The following is a 24,544-nucleotide window of genomic DNA, read 5'->3' as shown; positions in this document are numbered from 1 at the left end:
ATGAAAGAAATCATAGACAAAATTGAATGTCAGGAAAATTAAAAACATCCATGCGTCAAAGGATGATATCAAGAAAGTGAAAAGACAACTCACAGAATGGGAAATAGCATTTTTAAATCTTTTACCTGATAAGAACTGGTATCTAGAATAGGTAAAGAATTCTTCCAAATAAACTAATTAAAATTGGCCGAGGATCTGAATAGATTATTTCTCCAAAGGAAGTACATAAATAGCCAATAAACATATGAAAAGATATTCAATATCATCAGTCATTAAGGAGATGGATATCAAAACCACAGTAAGATACTGCTGCACACACAGCAGGATGGCTGGGATCAAAATGGACAATGTAGTAAGAATGTAGATAAAATGGAATTCCCACATATTACTGCTGGGAAATAAAACAATATCATTGCTTTGGAAATCAGTTTTATAGTTCCTCAACAAGTTAAGAGTCAGTATATGACCCAGTAGTAATTCCAATCCTAGGTTTATATCCAACAGAATTGAAAAACACACATCCATATAAAAAATGTACATCAATATTCACAGCAGAAGCATCCATAACAGCCAAAAAGTATGAACAACTCAAAACATTCAACTTATGAACAGTCACATAAAATATCATAGATACATACAGGGCAATAAAAAGACTGGTACATGCTACAAGCTTCTCATGGATAAACCTTGAAAACACTGTGCTAAGTAAAAGAAGCCAGACATGAAAGGACAGAAGTATATAATTCTAAGAAATGCTCAGAATAGGTCAATTCATAGGAACAAATGTTGCCAAAGAGTGGGGACAAGGAAGAATAGAGAGTGACCACTGCTTGGGTATTGGTATTGGATACAGGTTTTGTGTTGTTTTTTTTTTTTTTTTTTTTTTTTGGCCAGATAATGAAAATACCCCTCTAAGTTTAAACTGGAACACAAAATAACTGATTTTCCTGACAACTAGAACATACCCACAGTGTTGAAACCACACTTCCCAGTCCTCTTTCTGAAACTGTCTCCTAGTGCATAGTACTCACCTGGTCCTTTGGCTTTGAGTCTTTGTTTAGAGGCTGGAACAGCTTCACTGGTTCACTCCCTTCCCCACTGCCACTATCAGAGGACAATGTAGTAATCGAGCTTTCAGGATGAGCAGTAGACTTAGCATTATCCTGAAGACTTTCCTCCTTCACTTGAGAAATACTGCCTTTACCTTCATGCTCACTAGAGGCATCTAAGTGTCTTGGTTGATTCTTCTGAACTAGGCCATCACTCATGGAGTCTCTTCTTTCTGCAGGTAAGATGTCAATATTTACCCTACTGATTGTGGCTAGTGACTCTGCAGTATTGCCCATGTCCAGTTTGCCAGTGTGGTCTTTCAGACCAGCAGGTGGTTTCAAGGGATCAATGACCACTGGTTTCTTTTGCAACAAACATTTATCTTCACTCTGAGCAAAAAGATGTTTTCAAATTATTATAGCACTCCTGGACACACCAAATATAAAAATTAACTCAAAACTGAATAACATATTCCTCTAAAAGTTAAACACAGAAATACCATGACTTGCGCCAGAACTACCATATTACTAGCAATTTCATTCCTATATCCATACTCCAAAGAACTAAAAGCAGGGATTCAAGTAGATATTCTAGTAGCATTATTCAAAATAGCCAAAATATGGAAACAACCCAATATCAATCAGTAGATGGTGGATGACCATAATGTGGCATATACATACAATAGAATATTATTTAGCCTTTAAAAGGGAGGAAATTCTAACACATGCTATAATACAGATGAACCTGAAAATACACCAAGTGGAAAAAGCCAGATGCAAAAAGATAAAATATTATATAATGATTCTACTTATATAAAATATCTAGAATAGGCAAATTCAAAGAGACAGAGAGTAGATGAGAAGTCACCAGGGTCTGGGAATGGAAGAACAGAGAGTTACTGCTTAATAGGTACACAGTTTCTGTTTGGAATGATGAAAAGGTTTTGGAAGATATTGGTGATGGTTGCAAGACATTGTGAATGTAACTGAGGACACTGAACTGCATGATTTAAAATGGTTAAAATGCTGCTGTGGCCAAAAAAAAAAAAAAAAAGTTACAAAGTGCTCAAATGGGACTTATTCCTGGAATGCAAGGATTACTCACATCAAAATCCATCAATATAATATGCCACATGAACAGAATGAAGGAGGGGAAACTACATCACCATCTCAATTGATGCAGAAAATGCATTTGACGAAATTCAACACCCTTTCATGAAAAAAAAAAAACAAATGGCAAACTTGGAATAGAAGGAAACAATCTTAATGTAACACAGAACTGAGAGCCCAGAAAAACTCTCACCTACACAGTCAAATGATTACTGACAAGGATGACAAGACCACTTGTGTTACTCCATTCTCTATTGGAATACTATGAATTGGTTAATTTATAAAGAATAAAAGTCCGGGGCTGGGGAGATAGCTCAGCTGGTAGAGTGCTTGCCTTGCAAGCACAAGGCCCTGAGTTCGATCCCCAGCACCGCAAAAAAAAAAAAAAAAAAAAAAAAAAAAAAAAAAAAAAGAACAAAAGTCCAAAAGGCTGGGAAGTTCGAGGTGGAGGGGCCACATCTGGAAAGGGGAATCTCTGCAGAATACCAAAGTGGCACAGAGAATCACATAGTGAAAGAAACACACCCAAGAGACAGAGCCAAAGCGGACTCTTCAACAGACCTATTCTCAAAATAAGCCCATTAACCCTTAATCCTTGAATGGATTAATTCATTCTCAAGGGCTCAGTTCACCTAGACTCATTTTTCAATACCTCTCAATGGGGATTAAATTTCCACATAAGTTTTAGTAGGGATACTCAAAGTATAGCACTATTGAATGGGGAGAAGGACAACCTTTTCAATAAATGATGCTGAAGAAAAAACTGGATATTCTCATACTGAAAGAGAAAGGGAAAGGGAAAGGGAAGGAAGAAAGTTGGGTTCTTATCTAACACCACATACAAAATATTAACTCAGCCAGGTGTGGTGGTGTATGCCTATAATCCCAGAACATGGGAGACTGAGACAGGAGGATAGCAAGTTTGAGGCCAACCTCAGCAATTTAGTAAGGCTCTTAGTAAGATTCTGTCTCAAAATAAAAAATAAAAAGGGATGGGGATATAACTCAGGGATAAAGTGCCCTGGGTTCAATCCCCAGTACCTCCCCCAACCCAAAAAGAAAAGAAATTTTAACTCAGGTGAATGCAAAACTTAAATGTAAAAGTTAAAATCATAAAAATTATAAAACTCTTAGAAAAAAACATAGGGAAAAAGCTTCACTGGATTTGGCAGTGATTTGATTTCTTAGATGACACCAAAGGCACAGGGTGACAAAAGAAAAATTCATGAAAATCAAACATTTTGTGCAGCAAAAGATATTATTAACAAAATAAAAAAGGCAGCCCAAAGAATAGGAGAAAACACTTGTGAATCATATATATAAGGAAATGAGATCTAGAACATACCAAAAACTCCTAAAACTCAACAACAAAAATAGGCAATCCAAATAAAAAGTGGACAAAGGATGTGAACATTTCTCCAAAGAAGCTATACAAGTGGCCATGAAAAAACACTCAACAGAATTTATGATTTAGGAAATGTAAATCAAAACCACAATGATACACTACCTTCCCCCAATTAGGGCCACTATTAAAAATATCCCAGAACAAGTGTTGGTGAAAATGTGGAGAAATTGGAACCACTGTGCATTGCTGATAGGACTGTAAAATGGTCCAACTAACTGCAGAAAGAGCGAAGACGGTTCTTTGAAAAGTTAAACAGAATGTTCATTTGACCCAGCCATTTCACTCTTAGGTACATACCCTATGTACCAGTACTGGTACATAAATATTCATAGCAATATCCAAAAAGTGAAAACAATCCAAATGTCCATCAGTGCATGAATGAATTAAAAAACTGGCATATGCACACAACAGAATATTAAACCTAAAAAGAAATAAGTACCGATACATGCCACGTGAAAGAAACATAAAAATATATTATGTGAAAGAAGCCAGACGTGAAAAGTCACATGTTATATGACTCCAGTTATTTTAAATAACCAGATTATGTGAATTCACAGAGACAGAAAACACAATGGTGTGGCACTAGAGTTGTAGCTCAGTGGTAGAGCGCTTGCCTAGCATGTGTGAGGCGCTGGGTCTGATCCTCAATGCCACATAAAAATAAATAAATAAAGGTATAAAAAATACAATAATATTATTTTAAAAAAGAAAACACAGTGGTGGTTACCAGGGGCTGGATGGAAGGAGGAAATGGGACTGAGTGCTTAACATGTAAAGGATTTCCTCTGGGCTAATGAAAATGTTCTGGGACCATATAAGAGGTGACAGTTGTACAACACTGTGAATGTAATAAATACACATAATTGTTCACTTTAAACAAAGTGAACAACAAAAGTTGATTTTATCTTCATCTCAAAGAAATCTAAAAAGTTTTTACAGCACTGACTTCATGAACAGCTGAACAACCTACTGTGAATAAAGTCAGCTAAAATAATCTCCTCACCAGTATTCTTTCTTTATAATACAGAATTAATAGCTCAACAGAATCTCCAGTAAAGCATAATCATTTACCAATAAAATAATTTGCTTTAACCCAGGGGCACTCTACCTATAAACTACAACCCCAATCCTTTATATTTTTTCTCTTTTGAAACAGAGTCTCACTGAGTTCCCTAGGATGGCCTCAAATTAGGAATCCTCCTGCCTCAGCCTCCTGAGCCTCTGGGATTACAGATGTGTGCTACCATGCTCAGAGATAACCTATTTTTTAAATACAGTTTCTAAAACATTTTTTTTTAAAAGAAACATACCATTACATATGTCTTGGAATCCTCAGCAGAATGTGGTTGGAGGTGGATTACTTCACGATTTGATTCTGCCTTTCTGGAAACCACGGTAGTAACAGGCTTGGATTTAGAGTCACCATTTTTAATGTTATTTTTGGAGGTTTTTCTTTATGAAGAATAAAGAAGGGATATTATCAATATGGTGAAGATTAAGAGTTTTTATGTATATGTGAAGATGAATACACATTACACTTCCTTAAGCACCATTTATAGAAAAGTCTTCTAAAAATCTAGAAGGCATTTTATAAAACACCTGACCAGTAGTCTCCAAAACAATCAAGATCATAAAAAAAACCAAAAAAAGTGGAAAGCTATCACCAACCCAAGAAGACTAAGAAGAATGAGTATTAAGTATAACATGATAGGGCTGGGGTTGTAACTCAGTGGTGGAGCACTAGCACACGTGAGACACTGATTCAATCCTCAGCACCACATAAAAATAAATAAAATAAACATATTGTGTTCATCTATAACTAAAAATATATAATATATACCATGGTATTCTGGACTGAATTTTGGTACAGAAAAACGTCATTAGAGGAAAAACTAGTGAAAGACAAATGAAATCTGGAGATTAATCAATAGTAATGAACCAGCCTTGGCTGCTTTCTTAGTTTTGATAAATGTAATATGGTAACATAAGCTGTAAATGATAGAAGAAACCAGGTGAGGGTATACAGGGACTCTCCATACTATCTTTGCAACTTCTCTATAGATACAAAATTATTCCACAATAAAAATTCTACAAGAAAGTGCCTCACATTCCGATCTAACAAAGTAAGTTTCATCTTCAAGTTTCACATTTGCAATACCCTAACTGCTTTGCTGAATTTGAGAGTTAAAGTGATTGGTATACATTTCCTGACTTACAGAAAAAAGGTATTCAGGCATGTCATACCCCAGCTGTTTTAGTGTGTTGTTTCTACATCTCGGGTAAACCTCTGGAGAATTCATGGAAAGCACGGCTATCAGGACATGATCTCCATGATCCAAGCATGGAGATCAGAGCAGAGCATAGAGATCAAGAGCATGATTTTGAGCTAACAGCACTTGAAAAACAGCAGGTATGAGAAAGATCCTCTGACCCTCTTCTTTCTTCCTGAAAGCAAAAGATAAAACCCCATGTGGAAGATGTCCGCCCTATATCAGAAGGAAAGGTCAAAGGTCTGTTTGGTTGGAAATTATACAATATGAACAAAAAGATGGACATTCTTTATTCCCTGGCTTCTCTAGCACTGCCTCCCATCCTTCCAAATTTAATTTGCTACAGCACGAAGAGAAGCCCAAACAGTGACAATCTTGTCCAGCCCTAAGTCTTAAATCCAAGAACACCTGCTTGGTGAAGATAGAACCTGCAAGTCAAAAAAAGAAAATTCTTGTCTTGAAAAGTTTTATGAATGAAAAAGAAATCTTATGAGCCAGGCACATTGGTGCATGCCTATAATCCCAGCAACTCAGGAGACTGTAAGCAGGAGGACTGCAAGTTCAAGGTCAGCCTTAGCAACTTAGCAAAGCCCTATGCAACTTACCAAGACCCTGTCTCAAAATAAAAATAAAAAGGGCTGGGGATTGTAACTCAGTGGTAAAGAAGCCCAGGTTCCAATCCCCAGTGCCACAAAAATGCTCAGGAACTTGAGCACTATTTTTATATGTATACAACTATCCTCTTACATAGTAAGTAATGTAACAGTAGTATTCTTAAATAGTTCTCTAGATTTCTGATTTTAGCAATTAGGCAAATTTCTGGATGTATTTCAAAAGTGCCAGAATATGCCATCCCAAAATATGCTACTTTAGCAGAAAAATTATTTTGAGCTAATGGCACTTAAAAAACAGCAAATGTAAGAAGGGTATGCTGATCCTTCCTTTTCTTCCTGAAAGCAAAAGAAAAACCCTAATGGAAGATATCTTCTCAGTAGCAGAAGGAAAGTTAAGTTCTTATTCAGAATGGAAAATTGAGACTGAGAATTCTATACAAATGCACCTTGTTAAAAGTAATTCTCGCAGACCTTACTGCAAACCTGTTTGTTTTACCGAAGATAACATTTGAACTCATTTTGTTTATTATGACAATTTTGTTATTGTCCCCATAGGGGCTATTTGGTCTAGGATTGCATAGTGTCTGATTTGGGCACTGCTAATATTGATCTCCCCTTAAAGAAAGGGTTTTGGAAACCTATAGGGCCACTATAAGCCTATAGGGGGAAATCTGCAATACCCCAGATCTGCACTGCTAGAGGGGAAGATACATGAACAACATGAAAAAACAAGGGAAGAAAATGATCCAAACAAATCTAGATTCTATAGTAATAGAATCCAATGACAGTATGTTAGAAGAAATGTCAGAAAAGGACTTCAGATTATACATGATTAAGATGATTCACGAAGCAAAGGATGAGATAAGAGAGGAAATGCAGGCAATGAATGATAATACCAATAAGCGGAAAGAGCACCTGCAGGAAGCAAAAGATCATTTCAAAAAAGAGATAGAGATTCTCAAAATAACCAAACGGAAATCCTTGAAATGAAGGAGACAATAAACCAAATAAAAAACTCAATGGAAAGCATCACCAACAGACTAGACCACTTGGAAGACAGAACCTCAGACAATGAAGACAAAATATTTAATCTTGAAAATAAAGTTACCCAAACAGAGAAGATGGTAAGAAATTATGAACAGAATCTCCAAGAACTATGGGACATCATGAAAAGACCAAATTTAAGAATTATTGGGATTGAGGAAGGAACAGAGATACAAACCAAAGGAATGAACAACCTATTCAATGAAATAATATCAGAAAATTTCCCAAACCTGAAGAATGAAATGGAAAATCAAATACAAGAGGCTCACAAAACACCAAATGCACAGAATCACAACAGATCCACACCAAGGCACATTATAATGAAAATGCCTAACATTCAAAATAAAGATAGGATTTTGAAGGCCGCGAGAGAAAAACATCAGATTACATATAGGGAGAGACCAATATGGATCGCAGGCAACTTCTCAACCCAGACTCTAAAAGCTAGAAGGGCCTGGACCAACATATTTCAAGCTCTGAAAGAACATGGTTGCCAACCAAGAATCCTATACCCAGCAAAACTAACCTTCAGATTTGAAGATGAAATAAAATCCTTCCATGACAAACAAAAGTTAAAAAAATTTACAAATAGAAAGCCTGCACTACAGAATGTTCTCAACAAAATATTCCATGAGGAGGAAATGAAAAACAACAATGGAGGTCAGCAAAGGGAGGAACTACCTTAGAGAAAAACCACTCAAAGGAGAAACCAAGCCGACTTAAAAACCAAAAATAAGCCAAATGACTGGGAATACAAATCATTTCTCAATAATAACCCTGAACGTTAATGGCCTAAACTCCTCAATCAAAAGACATAGACTGGCAGAATGGATTAAAAAGAAAGACCCAACAATATGCTGCCTGCAAGAGACTCATCTCATAGAAGAAGACATCCACAGACTAAAGGTGAAAGGATGGGAAAAAACCTACCACACACATGGACTCAGTAAAAAAGCGGGGGTTTCCATCCTTATATCAGATAAAGTGGACTTCAAGCCAAAGTTAGTCAGAAGGGATAAAGAAGGACATTTCATACTGCTTAAGGGAACCATAAATCAAGAAGACATAACGATAGTAAATATTTATGCCCCAAACAATGGTGCATCCCTGTACATCAAACAAATCCTTCTCAATTTCAAGAATCACATAGACCACAACACAATAATTCTGGGCAACTTTAACGCACCGCTGTCACCATTAGATAGATCTTCCAAACAAAATCCAACCAAAGAAACCATAGAACTCAATAACACAATCAATAACCTAGACTTAATAGACATATATAGAACATTCCATCCATCAACGAGCGGATACACTTTCTTCTCAGCAGCACATGGAACCTTCTCGAAAATAGACCATGTGTTAGGCCACAAAGCAGCCCTTAGGAAATGCAAAAAAATAGAGATACTGCCTTGTGTTCTATCAGATCATAATGGACTGAGAGTAGAAATCAATGACAAAATAAAAAAAGGAAATTACTCCAAGACTTGGAGACTAAATAATATGCTATTGAATGAAACATGGATAACAAAAAACATCAGGGAGGAGATTAAAAAATTCTTAGAGGTCAATGAGAATGATGATACAACATATCAAAATCTCTTGGGCACTATGAAAGCAGTACTAAGAGGAAAATTCATTGCATGGAGCGCATTCCAGAAAAGAATGAAGAGTCAACAATTAAATGACCTAACATTACAGCTCAAAGCCATAGAAAAAGAAGAACAGAATAACAGCAAAAGTAGTAGAAGACAGGAAATAATTAAAATCAGAGTTGAAATCAATGAAATTGAAACAAAAGAAACTATTCAAAAAATTGACATAAAAAAAAGTTGGTTCTTTGAGAAAGTAAACAAAATAGATAAACCCTTAGCCACACTAACAAAGAGAAGGAGAGAGAAGACTCAAATTACTAAAATACATGATGCAAAAGGAAATATCACAACAGACACCACTGAGATACAGAACATAATGAGAAGCTACTTTGAAAATCTGTATTCCAACAAAATAGAAAGTACCGAAGACATTGACAAATTTCTAGAGACACATGCTCCTCCCAAACTGTACCAGGAGGACATACACGATTTAAACATCAATATCAAGCAATGAAATAGAAGAAGCCATTAAAAATCTACCATCCAAGAAAAGCCCAGGACCAGACAGATTCTCAGCCGAGTTCTACAAGACCTTCAAAGAAGAACTCATTCCAATACTTCTCAAAGTATTCCAGGAAATAGAAAAGGAGGGTACCCTACCGAACTCATTCTATGAAGCTAATATCACCCTCATACCCAAACCAGGAAAAGACACATCAAGGAAAGAAAATTTTAGACCAATATCCTTGATGAATATAGATGCAAAGATCCTTAACAAAATATTGGCAAACCGTATCCAAAAACATATTAAGAAAATTGTGCACCACGATCAAGTGGGGTTCATTCCTGGAATGCAAGGATGGTTCAACATTCGTAAATCAATAAACGTAATCCATCATGTCAACAGACTTAAGGATAAGAATCATATGGTTATTTCAATTGACGCAGAAAAAGCATTTGACAAACTACAACACCCCTTCATGCTCAAAACACTAGGAAAAATAGGGATAGTAGGAACATACCTGAACATTGTAAAGGCTATTTATGCTAAGCCCATGGCCAACATCATTCTTAATGGAGAAAAACTGAAACCATTCCCTTTAAAAATGGGAACAAGACAGGGATGTCCTCTTTCACCACTTCTATTCAACACTGTCCTCGAAACTCTAGCCAGAGCAATTAGGCAGACTAAAGAAATTAAAGGGATACGAATAGGAAAAGAGGAACTTAAGCTGTCACTATTTGCGGATGACATGATTCTATATTTAGAGGATCCAAAAACCTCCTCCAGAAAACTTCTAGACCTCATCAATGAATTCAGCAAAATAGTAGGCTATAAAATCAACACACATAAACCTACAGCATTTTTATACGCAAGCGACGAAACAGCTGAAAGGGAAATGAGGAAAACAACTCCATTTGCAATAGCCTCAAAAAAAATAAAATACTTGGGCATCAATCTAACCAAAGAGGTAAAAGATCTCTACAATGAAAACTACAAAACACTGAAGAAAGAAATTAAGGAAGACCTTAGAAGATGGAAAGATCTCCCATGTTCTTGGATAGGCAGAATTAATATTGTCAAAATGGCCATACTACCAAAAGTGCTATACAGTTTCAATGCAATTCCTATTAAAATCCCAATGACGTACCTCACAGAAATAGAGCAAGCAATCATGAAATTCATCTGGAAGAATAAGAAACCCAGAATAAGGGCTGGAGAGATGGCTCAGTCGGTAAAGTGCTTGCCTTGCAAGCACAAGGCCCTGGGTTCGATCCCCAGCACCGCAAAAAAAAAAAAAAAAAAGAAAGAAACGCAGAATAGCTAAAGCAATCCTTAGCAGGAAGAATGAATCAGGGGGTACTGCAATACCAGAACTTCAACTATACTACAAAGCAATAGTAACAAAAACAGCATGGTATTGGCACCAAAATAGACAGGTAGATCAATGGTACAGAATAGAGGACATGGACACAAATCCAAATAAATACAATTTTCTCATACTAGACAAAGGTGCCAAAAATATGCAATGGAGAAAAGATAGCCTCTTCAACAAATGGTGCTGGGAAAACTGGAAATCCATATGCAACAGAATGAAACTAAACCCCTATCTCTCACCCTGTACAAAACTCAACTCAACAATGGATCAAGGACTTTGAAATCAGACCAGAGACCCTGCATCTTATAGAAGAAAAAGTAGGTCCAAATCTTCAACTTGTTGGCTTAGGATCAGACTTCCTTAACAGGACTCCCATAGCACAAGAAATAAAAGCAAGAATCAATAACTGGGATAGATTCAAACTAAATAGCTTTCTCTCAGCAAAGAAAACTATCAGCAATGCGAAGAGAGAGCCTACAGAGTGGGAGAATATCTTTGCCACTCATACTTCAGATAGAGCACTAATTTCCAGAATATATAAAGAACTCAAAAAACTCTACACCAAGAATACAAATAACCCAATCAACAAATGGGCTAAGGAAATGAACAGACACTTCACAGAAGAAGATGTACAAGCAATCAACAGATATATGAAAAAATGTTCAACATCTTTAGTAATAAGAGAAATGCAAATCAAAACTACACTAAGATTCCATCTCACCCCAATTAGAATGGCGATTATCAAGAATACAAGCAACAATAGGTGTTGGAGAGGATGTGGGGGAAAAGGTACACTCATACATTGCTGGTGGGACTGCAAATTAGTGCAGCCACTCTGGAAAGCAGTGTGGAGATTCCTTAGAAAACTTGGAATGGACCTACCATTTGACCCAGCTATCCCACTCCTCGGCCTATACCCAAAGGACTTAAAATCAGCATACTACAGAGATACAGCCACATCAATGTTCATAGCAGCTCAATTCACAATAGCCAGACTATGGACCCAACCTAGATGCCCTTCAATTGATGAATGGATAAAGAAACTGTGGTATATATATATACACAATGGAATATTACTCAGCTATAAAGAATAATAAAATTATGGCATTTGCAGGCAAATGGAAGAAATTGGAGAATATCATGTTAAGTGAGATAAGCCAATCTCAAAAATCCAAAAGAGGAATGATCTCACTGATAAGCGGATGATGACACTTAATGGGGGGTGGGAGGGGGACAAGAATGGAGGAAGGAGGGACTGTATAGAGGGAAAAGAGAGGTGAGAGGGGTGGGGGGAATGAAGAAAATAACGGAATGAATCAAACATCATTACTCTATGTAAATATATGACTATGCAAATGGTATGCTGTTACTCCATGTACAAACTGAAACAACATGTATCCCATTTGTTTACAATAAAAATAAATTAAAAAAAAAAAAAAAAAAAAGTAATTCTCATCCTCCTTTAGCCTCTCCACAGTTTGATTACTTTTCTACAACAGCCTCTCCTGTTCTAGACAGCATTTGCATTTAGGCTTTACCACCCTTTGGGGTATTCATTTCCTTTTGAGGGCTACAGTATCCAGGTTTAATTTAAGTACACATTAAATAAGTGTGTACTTTTTTCCTATTAATTTGTCTTACATCAGTTTCTTAGATCCCAGCCAAAAACCCAAAGTAAATAGAATTTTGCCTCTCTACATATTCTAATGATACAATTTTACTTCATCTTTAAAAAACACTCACCATAAATTTTGGCATATGAAAATTATAGAAGCTACCATCTATTTTCTATTTATTCCATCTATTTAGCCCAGCTATTTGCAAAGGAAGTATCTTACGCCTTCGTAGCCTCCAAAAACACAGAGATTTGGCGTTTTATATAAGGTTGCCTCAGGATGCTCCTCACAGAGGGTCTTTCTTCAGGTCTTTTGCTCAGCATTGTTCTGATCAGTTCTGCCAGCTCTGGGCTATAAACTCTTGGCATTGGTGGCAGCTACAAAGAAAAATAACACTGCAATTATAACTAATGATCTTATGAAATAAAGTAAAGATAGTAGAAGTTTCCCAACATTTAAAGTCATACATCCACTAAAGTAGAAAATAAACCAGCTGGGTTCAATCCCCAGTGGAAGGAAGGAAGGAAAGAAGGAAGGAAGGAAGGAAGGGAGAAAGAGAAAGAGAAAAAAAGAAAAGAAATAGTATATTAGTCTACAGGAAGTACACTGATATTCTGGTTATAACAAGTTGTTAGATTGTAAAATTATTTCCTTCAGCTCAGTCATTTGAGAATTTTCTCCTCAGAAATAAGAACATGAGTTTCTAAAGATTTATATACCAGGAGCTGGGTGCAGTGGCACACAGCTGGGCACAGTGGTGCACACCTGTATTCCCAGTGGCTCAGGAGGACTGAAAATTAAAGCCAGCCTCAGCAACTTAGTACAACCCTAAATAAAAAATAAAAACAAGCTGGGGATGTAGCTCACTGGTTAAGCACCCCTGGGTTCAATCCCCGGTGCCAACAACAACAACAACAAAAGATTTATATACTAGGATGTTCAGTGCAGTGTGTTCAACAAATTAAAACAACTAAATTTCCCTCCATAACAGATTTGTGCAATAAAATATGGTCCATTCTTCATACTAGACGACTGCTTAAAAAATAAAAGACAAGTATTCACCAGAAAAAATGTCCCTTGTGCTTTAACCCAAAAAAGCAAGTTGTGTACCATAGAGTAAAGCCTGATTCCATTTGTTTCTTGTTTTAAGTATCTGTATGCATATATGCAGTCATGTCTGTTTAAAGACAGGGAAAAACTATGAGGTCTTGCAATAAATTATTAGCCATGGTTATCTCTAGGGGAGAGAAACAAAAGGGAGGGAGGGAATTTCACTCCTTTCTTTTGAATTCTTTAAGTAGTAGAATATAAAAAAATCACTTTTTTGTTCACATTAAAAAATGAATTTTGGGATAATACTAAAATCAGTAGGCGATTTGGAATCTTAAAATTTAATGGTGCGTGGATCCTCCACACTGCAAAGGGCAATGAACCTCATGGATAACATACAAAGTTAGTTACTGGCCAGGTGGAATGACACATGCCTGGTAATCCCAGCAACTCAGGAGGCTGAAGCAGGAGGATCACAAGCTCAAGGTCAACCTCAGCAACTTTGTAAGACTCTTTCTCAAAGTAAAAAATAAAAAGGGCTGGGGATGTAGCTCAGTGGCAAAGCACCCCTGGGTTCAATCCTTAGTACCAAAATGCTTTCTGCAGTTCCTAATCAATTATTAGTGATTGTGATGATTCTGAATGGAACAAGTTCAAACAGAGTGGACTCATTGTAAATAGACTCCTTCACCATCAGCTACTCATCACCATCATCTTCAGTTGGAGATGATGCCAATAGCCTCTCAGAGCACCAGCATATCCTGTGGCTACAGAAAAAAATTATCAAAAAGTAGATTATTTTTAAGCCACCTTTACAAATTAATATTAAGAAATGATCAGAGTCAGGCACAGTGGCTCATACCTGTAATTTCAGCTTCTTAAAAGGCTGAAACAAGAGGACTGCAAGTTCAAGGCCAGCTTGGGCAACTTGGTGAGACCCTGCCTCCAAATGAAAAATAAAAAGAGCTTGGGAGGCTGGGGTTGTGGCTCGTGGTAGAGCACTTGTCTACTTGTCTAGCATGTGTGAGGCACTGGGTTCAGTTCTTAGCACCATATATAAATAAATGAGTAATCTAAAGGTCTATCAACACCTAAAAACATTTAAAAAAAGAACAAAAAAAAGTGGGGGGTTTGAGATATAGCTCAGTGGTAGAGGGTCCCTGACTTCAAGCCCCAGTACTGCAACAAGGAAAAAAAAAAAAAAAATCAATTCTTTTCAATTTCAGTCTTTTCCATAGAAGGAACCTACCTTCTCCCTATCCCAGTCAGTATAGGGTCTGAACCCAAGAGTACTCTATTACTGAACTACACACTCTCCCCTTTTTTATTTTAAGACAAGATCTTGCCAAGTTGTCCAGGCTGGCCTTGAATTTGAGATCCTCCTGCTTCAGCCTCCAACTAGCTGGAATTACAGGCATGTCCCAACACACCCACCCTCCCTTCTTAATTATTCATCCAATATCAATGACTACTCATCAACTAACCAAAATCATCATGGATTTTTACCAGTAGTTATTTACAAATCTGCATTATAAACCTTGCTTAATTAATTTTAGATTAGCTTTTTACCTTTCCTTCAATAATCCGATAAACTAAAGAATTCATGTCTTTTGCATTGAAAGCATGCTTCAGGGTAGCCATTTCATAGACACAGCATCCCAAAGCCCAAACATCAGACTAGGAACAGAGAAAAAAAAAAAAAAAAAAAAATAAGTGATTAAATGTTGAAAGATCTTATTTTCACTTTTCCCTGTTTAAAAAAAAAAAGATATTGTCCTCTAACCAACACAAGATAAATCTGATTTAACTACTCTGATGAGTTCTGAAATTCTGAATACTCTCCCAGAGACAAGGTGAGAACATACACAGTCCGTCCTACCTTATAGTTGTAGGGCCTGTTTGAGAACAATTCAGGGCTCATATAATAGGGTGTGCCAATGAGGGTGCTTGCCATGTCACAGTGGTTTTCTAACACACGAGCAATTCCTAGATCACCCACTTTGATGATGTTTGTTCTTGTTAGAAAGACATTTTGAGTTTTCAGATCTCGATGAAGGATGTGTTTCTCATGTAAATACTGAAAAGACAAATGAAATTTCATTTGTATAAATATATTGGTTTACTTATTTATTCCTGACTTTTTAAATACCATCAGTAATTGCATGAGTCAAAGAGTCTTTGTTACCCATCTACCAAAACAAAATTACCCAACTACCAAAATTACTGTTTTATAATCTCTAAATAAAAGGTCTAATTTACAACCCTCAAAGTAAAATAAATAAATAAATAAATTCGATGCATTAACTGGCCCAAGACCTTCCAAAATTGTTTCCTGGTGTCCTGACAATTATACCACTTTAGTGTTACCTGGATCCAGTTTTAAAATATGCCTGAAAACTTCCACTGAAGGTAGGACAACTTACACAAAGTCAGATTTGCATTCCTCTCAATGAAATCCTGGGCATAATGTTTCAAATATAACAAGATCATTTGTATTTAGAGAACATCTTGGAATTTAAACAACAAAGGCAATGAATTCCGGACAAGTCTGCCCAATTCCAGATTGACAGTTCATAAACAATCTCATTTTGGGGGATGTGTATATTGAAACAGAAGAAACTTTTACATTTCTACACACACTGCCATGGTAGGACCAAAGCCCAAACTTGCACTGTTTAGGAATATTAATTAGAAAAGTCACTTTTCAGCATGACACAGCTGACTAGCTACTAACAAACATGATCATACTTTGCTCATACTCAGGGTCCTTTTTTTTTGTACAGGGAATTGAACCCAGGGGCACTTAACCACTGAGCCACATCCTCAGCCCTGGTTTTTTGTTTTGTTTTGTTTTGTATTTTTCATGTTATTTAGAGACAGGGTCTTGCTGAATTGCTTAGGGTTGTGATAAGTTGCTGAGGTTGGCTTTGAACTCACAATCCTCCTGCTTTAGGCTCCCAACCAATGGGATTATAGGCATGCACCACTACACCCAGCTGACTTGGGGTCCTTAAAATTGACCTTGTTATGAATATTAAATGAATAAAGAATTGGCTCTCCCTACCCCCAATTAGACATGGAATCTGTGTCTCCTCTAATGTAGATATGACTCACTCAGAAACATTCCAATGTTACAGTAAGAAGGACTGGATCCACTTTATACATGGACTCTCCAAAACACATTTTTTTCATGTAAGCATTGGGGAAATTTTTTTTCTTAAAATACACCTGCTATCTTCCTGCCACCTTGGAGCAAGTGAGATGCTATCAGTATAGACAATACCTGCAAAGCCATGGCGATCTGTACAAACCATTCTACCACCTGACTCTCAGGCAGAAGTTGCCCTTTTTGCTCCTTGAGCTTCCGGTACAGATCACCTCCTTCACAGAAGCCCATGACAATATAGAGCAGGCCATCTCCTCCCTCCCATGACTCTTTGTAGGTGACAATGTTGGGGTGCTTCAGTTGAGACAAGAGCTGAGCTTCCTGTTCAGCAGCTCGCCGCTCTCGGCTGGAGGCGTTTCGGAGGTTCAGTTTTTTGATGACATACTAACAAAGAAAACACATTATTTTTACAATATGCAAGTAAACAGTTTTGTAGGTTCTAAAGTATCTAAGAGCTTTCGTGAATGTCCTCAAAACCAACCTTCTAGAGCCAATAAGATAACACACTGATTTTGTTTTTCACAAAGCATAAAATTGCTAAAGATGTAGTTCAGTTGATAGAGTACTTTCCCAGCATGCACAAGGCCCCAGATTCAATCCCTAGCACCATGAAGAGGGAAGCATAAAACCAGAAAAAATTTTGGCTATTACTAATGATGATTTTTATAAGTCAGAACCATGTGGGGGGTCACAAAAAAATTATCCTTTCCATCTATATTTTACTATTTCATTGAGCCACACCTGCAGTCCCTGCATCAACTTTGGGAGACTGAGACAGGATTGCTTTAGTCCAGGAATTCAAAGCCAACTTCAATAGTGAGACCCCCCATCTCAAAAAAGAAGACAACAGTGTGCATGGTGGTGCACACCTGTGATCCCAGTGACTCGGAGGGCTGAGGCAGGATTGCAAGTTCAGGCCAGCTTCAGTAACTTTTCGAGGCCCTAAACAATGTAGTGAGACCTGTCTCAACATTTAAAAAAAAAAAAGGTTTTTTAAGGACTGGAGTTGTAGCTCAGTGGTAAAGTGCCCCTGGGTTCAATCAAGAAAGAGGAGGAGGAGGAGAAGAGAAGGAGGAGAAGAAGGAGGAGGAGGAGGAGGAGGAGGAGGAGGAGGAGGAGGAGGAGGAGGGAGAGGAGGAGGAGAGGAGGAGGAGGAGGAGGAGGGGGAGAAGGAGAAGACGACAACAAAATAAAAAATACAAATTTGTTAATGGCTAAAAAGTAAATAAAAAATAACACACTATTGAATCAATCATAAAATCTGTGTTAGAGATTCATTAATCCCTTAACCTCTAAGTTCCCCCTAGAAAGAGACATTAAAATATGGTTTGAATATACGTCTCCAGACAGAATGGGTCTATGGATTACATTAGATACTCCGTGGCCCAATAAGGTTGAAAACCACTGATCCTCAACATACAAAATTATTTCCACTTTGAAAAAAATCAACATGCTTTGATATCTACTATACTTCCCTCACTCAAAGACCGTACAATTCATTTCTTTAAAAAAAACATACAAAAATGTGCTTTGTGAGATGTAAACTACTACTCAAACATGAGGGGCTATTATTATAACTAATCTCCTCCTCAGCTCAAAAATTCAAGGAAAATCTCCCTGTGCTAAAACTCATGCCTGAGCTTGTGTTCTAGGCAGAGCAACCAGCACTTGGGACAAGGAAGGATAGATAAGTGGGCCCTATGCTTAGGGGAAACATCTCCTCTTAGCTTGCCTGGTAAAACTGGGTTGTCAGTGATCTAACAGTTAATAGTACCTCCTTTCTGTTTCAAAATTGTCCCAGCTTGTACAGTACACTCTATTAATAAATCACATTGAAGGGGCTGGGATTGTGGCTCAGTAGTAGAGCACTCACCTAGCATGTGTGAGGCACTGGGTTCAATTCTCAGCACTGCATATACATAAATAAAAATAAAGGTCCATCAACAACTAAAAAATATTTTAATAAATAAATACAAAAAAAACCACATTGAAGAATTTATTCATTATCCTTTAGGTGATGGGATAAAGTGTTTTAAGCAAAGGTGTGACAATATCACATTGAAGTTTTAGAAAGCTCATGGAAGCTGAAGGAAAGTGAACAGCCAGTAGGTGTCAGGGAAAAAATAGTGATATCCTGGTTTGGGGCGGTACCAATGGAGATGGAGAGGCCTGTTGGTTTAGTGATATGTAAATATAATCAGAGTTGGGGGGCATTAAAGATAACTCCCACGTGCCCAGCATGGGAAACTGCACGGCTGATACTACTCAACTGAAATGGAGGCTGGGAATGAAGGTTTGGCGGGAAGGTGATGAACTGAGTTTTAAATGAGCCCAGCAATCTGCAGTTAGAGACGTCTGGGACCCTTCGTTCACGGTGCCAGGTGCTGGGTTTGAATGCATGACCCTTGCCTGCTCGCATGGAACTGTGGGGGATGGGAGAGAGGTGTGTACATCAAGCGCACCACTCACTACTACAGAAGTGAAGTAGAGGAAGAATGCGCACATTATTATAAAGGGCCTGAACTCGTCTTGATAGTCCGGGACGATTTCCCTTAAGAAGTGCAATCCTAGATGAAACCTTTCACACCACCCCGGGCCTAGTCCCTTGGACTCGGCTTGTGCAGCCCTGCCCGCCCCTTGCCAGGCCCGAACCCCGCGGACCTGCCTGCCGTCCCGCCGGTGTTTCACGAGCGTCACCTCCCCGTAGCTGCCTTTGCCCACGACACGCACGTAGCAGTAGGCGGCCAGGGGCATGTTCCTGGCGCAGACCCACAGTCAAGACGCGGCGGCAGCAGCGGGTAGGGCGAAGGGCGGCAGCAGGAGGCCCCGCTCATGCCCGAGAGGCTTCAGCAGGGTTTGCTGTGGAGGCGGCCCGGCCCGGGCAGCACAGAGGCCCAGCCCACCGAGACGCCGCTGCCATAGCGATTCCAGTCGGTGCAGTCCTGCGCATGCTCTGGCTTTCCCGCAGGACCCGCCATAGAGCTGACGCCAGAGAGGCCAGAGTGGTTCCGTCGCCAGGGGAGGACCTGCCATAGAGCCGCGACGCTGGCCGGCCAGAGCGACTACGCCGGGTCCTGCGCACGCTCCCTGAGCCTCGGTGCGACTGCACAGGTCCCGTTAACAGTGGAAGCTTCCGCTGCTTTTGCGGTTAATGATTCTAAGAGCATTGCCCAAATGGGTCGTTCTTTCTATGAATATTTACTGATCGCCTGTGTGCTTGACCCTTAAAATTATTACCTTCCTGGAGCTCACCTTGTAATGAGGGAGTGACATACTCTTGCTTTATCTCATGTCTGACAGTCCGTGCACCCAATAATCCATCTTACTTTTTGATGCATTGCAAAGTAAATACATTGAAAATATCAGTACTCTTCGTCCCTAAAAGAATTTACCATTTGGTCCAGTCAATATCTCCCTTTCCTAGAGCATTTACTTTTTTAAAAAGTGTACAATTAAAAATCCTTCCTTTGCCCCTTATAGATACATAGAGACGATTGATGCATGTATCCAGATATATCATGCAACACAGGAGTATCTTTCTCAAAGACTGAAATCCCTTTCTTTGAGATGTAATCATCAGAAGGGGTTAGGTCTCTGTCTCCTAGTCTATGTGGGAATATAGAATCCTAACTTCCATAATGCCAGCTAGTAAAAACTGCTAGTTTCATTATATTTACATTGACCAACCCATTGTAAATTTTCACTTCCATTTATGTGAATCCCCTGCTCAATCTTTCCTTCCTCATTCTCCCTTTAAAACAACCAGTCCACCTCTGCACAGATTGAAATGGAGCTTAACTTTTCTTCCTGCTGTCAGTAGTTATTGAATAAAAATGTTTTCTCTGTTTTAACCAAAGCCTGGCTTTTATCTTTACCAATATCATTAACTTGAGTTCAATATTTATTTATGCTTCTTTTTTTTTCTTTAGGTTTTCTTGTGGAAGTTAAATTTGCATTGCAGATGAAATATGCAAATCTTCAATGTATAATTAGAAAATTTTGACAAATGCCTTCACCAAACTCTCTGGACATTTAGATCAAAAGAAATTAGAACCCTTGTGTATTGCTGATGAGAATGTAAAATGGTTCAACTTGCTGTGAAAAATAGTTCCTCAAAAAATTACACATAGAATTACCTAGCTGGGCATGCAGTGCATACCTGTAATCCCAGCAGATTGGGAGGCTGATTGAGAGGCTGAGGCAGGAGGATCACAAGTTCAAAGCCAACCTCAGCAACTTAGCAGACCCTAAGTAATATAGCAAGACCCTGTCTCAAAATTTAAAAAATGCGAAGGTCTGGGGATGTGGCTCAATGATTAAGCGCCCCTGGGTCCAGTCCCTAGTACCAAAAAGAGTGGGGGTGGGGACTGAGAAGCATACCAGCTACCAAGCATCTAACTTTCCTTATCCCTTCTACCTACTGCTCCCACCACACTCACACAATCATATTTCTAGCATCTTCTATTCATGGACCAGTTTTGGCACTAGCCATCTTTCAACAACCCACACTTTCTTCCTTTTTTTTTGAGATGGAGTCTCCCTTTGTGGCCAGTCCAGCCTCCAACTCCTGAGACCAAGGGATCCCGCATCCCCAGCCCTCGTAGTAGCAGGGACTACAGGTGCTTGTACCATAGTGCTCACTTATCAACAGCCCAGTCTTGAACTTGTCACACCCCTCCTCAAAATATCTTTCTCTCTTTTTTAGTGTCAATTATACTTTATTCTATGTTGTATTACTTTTTTTTTTTTTTTTTTTTTTTTTGTACCAGGGATTGAACCCCAGGGCTCTTAACCACTGAGCCACATCCCCAGCCCTTTTTTATATTTTATTTAGAGACAGGGTCTTACTGAGTTGCTTAGGGCCTCACTAAGTAGCTGAGGCTGTCTTTGAACTCATAATCCTCCTGCCTTAGCTTCCCAGCTGCTGAGATTGCAGGTACACGCCACCACACCAGGCTGTATTACATTTTTAAGACCAGTGGTTGCCACAGTTGTTTGTCTCATGTTCATCCTGTGCAAAGATTTATGGCACAATCAGAATAATTGTCATTAAAATTTTTTATTTTTTATTTTTTAAAATTTTTCTAGATATATGTTTATTTTCAGCTCAAAGACAAAACAAGGGGCTATCACTTAGTGGCAGAGCAGTTGCCTAGCATGGATGAGGCCCTGAGCTTCATTCCCAGCACTCTGGAGAACTACATTTAAGCTTCCCTGAAAGGAAGTTATGGAAGCAGTTGAGAACAGTGGTTCCTGGTTGGATTCAAGAAAGTGGAACCTCTTCCAGCTTAGGTGAACCCAATACCACAATGACAACTTCATGAAGCTTGCTTTGAAGCTGGGGTGTCTTCCACTAGGAGCTCATGTCATGGACCCTTTTCTCTGAAACAGGCATGGTAGGGCAGCCTCCAAGAATCCATGAGCCCCAATCACCAAGACCTTCTTTCCATCTAAGTTGACACCTGATTTTTCAAGAAGTTCAATCACAACTCTGGCAACAGGTGAAACAAAACATTCATGGGCATCCCTACGTACGAGCTTCCCCCCAGGGTGATAGTGACTCCAATCACATCTTTCTCTGGTTTCAAGGCATTGAAGATCTTGTTGCTAAATAAGTCCTCAGAGATCTGAAGGGCAAGGCCATGTAACCTGCTGTCTGCATTATTAATCTTCAAGACTTCATCTATAATCTCATCCTTGCTGCTGTCTGGAGGAAGGCAGATGTGACTGATGTTCAGATCAGTCTTCTCAGCCAAATTCTGGTTTACTTCCTGCATCAAGGTGTCCTCTCCTACCTGAATAAGAGCAAGAACTGACTGAAAGTCAGGGTTTTTTCCTTGCAATAAATTCAGCACTTCTTTTGAATTTTGAATGACTTCTCTGAGGATGGAGCCCTGCACTGGGGGTGCCGGGCTCTGGGGGCCACAGCTGCTCTGGGTGTGGCCATCCTGCTGCTGCCGCTGCCCACACAGACCCATCATTAAAATTTTAATGTCAATATTTCTATAATCAAAATATCTTTAGTATTTTCTACCCCACAGCCTTCAGACCCTTGTACCAGCTGGTCCCGGATCACTTGCCAGCCCCCTTCCTACCTGCACCCTCCCAAGTGCCACTCATTTTCTGAGCTACCTCCTCTAGGAAACTTCTCCTAACCACTGTGGAGATGAGATCCACCCCTTCAAATTTCTGCAGCTCTTCCTTTATGTGCCTCTGCAACCTCCAGCTACCCAGTGGGATCCACTGGGCTTCCTTTGGCTTGTCTGACTCCATTTTCCCCAGGCACCAGCTCACTGAACACAACAAGGCAGCCCAGGTTCATCATGGTGAAACCAGCATGATACCCAACCCACCACCACCAACTCCGTTCATACTGGAACAGGAAATAAACAGATCCTCAAATGTACAGTATCATGTTGATTCATCTAATCTTTTGCAAAGGCCAGAAAACAGGTCAGAAGGTCACCTGGCCTAAGGACAATAAACTCTTTCCCAGAAGCTGCTTTTTGAGACAAAGTCCAGGACAAGCAAACAGAGATCAGAGAGGCCTCTGGGTCCCCTGTTCTCATCAGGGTCGTGACAGCCAGAACACCCGACCCTGGGCCACAGAGTGGACTAACCAGGGGCCCTGTCTAACCAGTGTGCTGTGGCTTGTGGCCGGCAGGAAAGTTTTGGGCGTAAAAATCAAGAAACTGCCCGTGCATGAGGGGTTTACTTCCTCTGGGGGATCTCTGACTCTGCCTCTCTTTTTTTCCTCGTTACACACAGGGCATTTCGGTCACTACGTAATGGGCTTTGGAGTCCATTACGCTTGTAGTGGAACCAATGTTCCATGAGGAGAAAAATTAGACAATAAAGGGCTGAGAGCAATATGGGGTACCTAATCAGCCCTTAAATATGAAAATGCTGCATTTGTCTTTATCTCCCTGTCACCTGCTGGGCATCCTTGTCCAGGTGGAGCATGATGAAGCTGACTTCTGTCCTTCCTTCCAAATCTAGGCGAGAAGGTCCAGAGAGATGAGGGAACTGGCTTAAAGCATAGGTCACCTATCACTCCTCCTGCCCGACTTCCCAGAATGCCTATGACTGAGCTATTGCCAGGCCTGGCACCATTAGAACCCTGGGTGTAGTTAGGTGTCATGGCACTTTCTAAGCCACCATATCTGCCTCCCTGACCAAAGCATGACTGAAAGATTTGCTGATGCTTCAAGAATTCTGAAAGTAAAGCTTAATGCGGTTTGGCCGGGCCCTGTGGGGCACGTCTATAATCCCAGCAGTTTGGGAGGCTGAGACAGGAGGATCATGAGTTCAAAGCCAGCCTCAGCAAAAGCAAGGTGCTAAGCAACTCAGCAAGACCCTGTCTCTAAATAAAATACAAAATAAGGCTGGGAATGTGGCACAGTGGTTGAGGGCCCCTGAGTTCAATCCCTAGTATCCCCAAAAAAAATACTTAATGAGGATTGGAAATCCATTTTTAACTTCAACTTCCTTCCAGATATCTCTCTGTCACCGGTGCCACCTCATGCCAGACCATGACAAGATGAACCATTGAGGGGTCTTGGCAATTGCCTTTGGCTGGGCACAGTTCTATACACAAGGGCACCGTCTGGAGTCTGGTCAGGAATTGACATCAACCCTGAGCTGGGAACCCCTGCTTTCCTTGCCAATAGTCGGTTCCCCAAATCCTGATATTTGCCTTGACTGTGTCTAATGTTTAATCCATGTTTGTCCAGCATGGTATTGAT

At 39.3% G+C, this 24,544-nt stretch overlaps 1 protein-coding gene and 1 pseudogene across 12 annotated transcripts in view; both read right to left on the bottom strand.

The window, feature by feature from the left end:
* Positions 1-24,544, bottom strand: part of NEK4 (NIMA related kinase 4) — a 39,385-nt gene that overhangs the window by 14,120 nt on the left and 721 nt on the right. For 2 of the 11 annotated variants that reach the window (XM_079115713.1, XM_079115716.1), the window contains exons 1-7: positions 19,461-20,436; positions 16,917-17,183; positions 15,513-15,710; positions 15,203-15,310; positions 12,806-12,960; positions 4,875-5,016; positions 1,032-1,439 (exon numbers count right to left, since the gene is read on the bottom strand). In XM_079115713.1, coding sequence (XP_078971839.1) covers positions 1,032-1,439; positions 4,875-5,016; positions 12,806-12,960; positions 15,203-15,310; positions 15,513-15,710; positions 16,917-17,183; positions 19,461-19,553 — 1,371 coding nt within the window. In that variant the 5' untranslated portion in view covers positions 19,554-20,436. Of the gene's footprint in view, positions 1-1,031; positions 1,440-4,874; positions 5,017-12,805; positions 12,961-15,202; positions 15,311-15,512; positions 15,711-16,916; positions 17,184-19,460; positions 20,443-20,958; positions 20,977-24,544 lie in introns of those variants that run through there. The other 9 variants (XM_079115720.1, XM_079115711.1, XM_079115718.1 and 6 more) reach the window with 8 other exon arrangements.
* LOC306646902 (monofunctional C1-tetrahydrofolate synthase, mitochondrial-like) lies at positions 21,077-24,412 on the bottom strand (annotated as a pseudogene). Its single transcript has one exon. The product of its transcript is annotated as a monofunctional C1-tetrahydrofolate synthase, mitochondrial-like (transcript).

Source organism: Sciurus vulgaris, assembly GCF_902686455.1.
Source record: "Sciurus vulgaris genome assembly, chromosome: 16".
Lineage (NCBI taxonomy): Eukaryota > Metazoa > Chordata > Mammalia > Rodentia > Sciuridae > Sciurus > Sciurus vulgaris.
The sequence above is the reverse complement of the archived record's forward strand: the minus strand, read 5'-3'. Positions and strand labels throughout refer to the sequence as shown.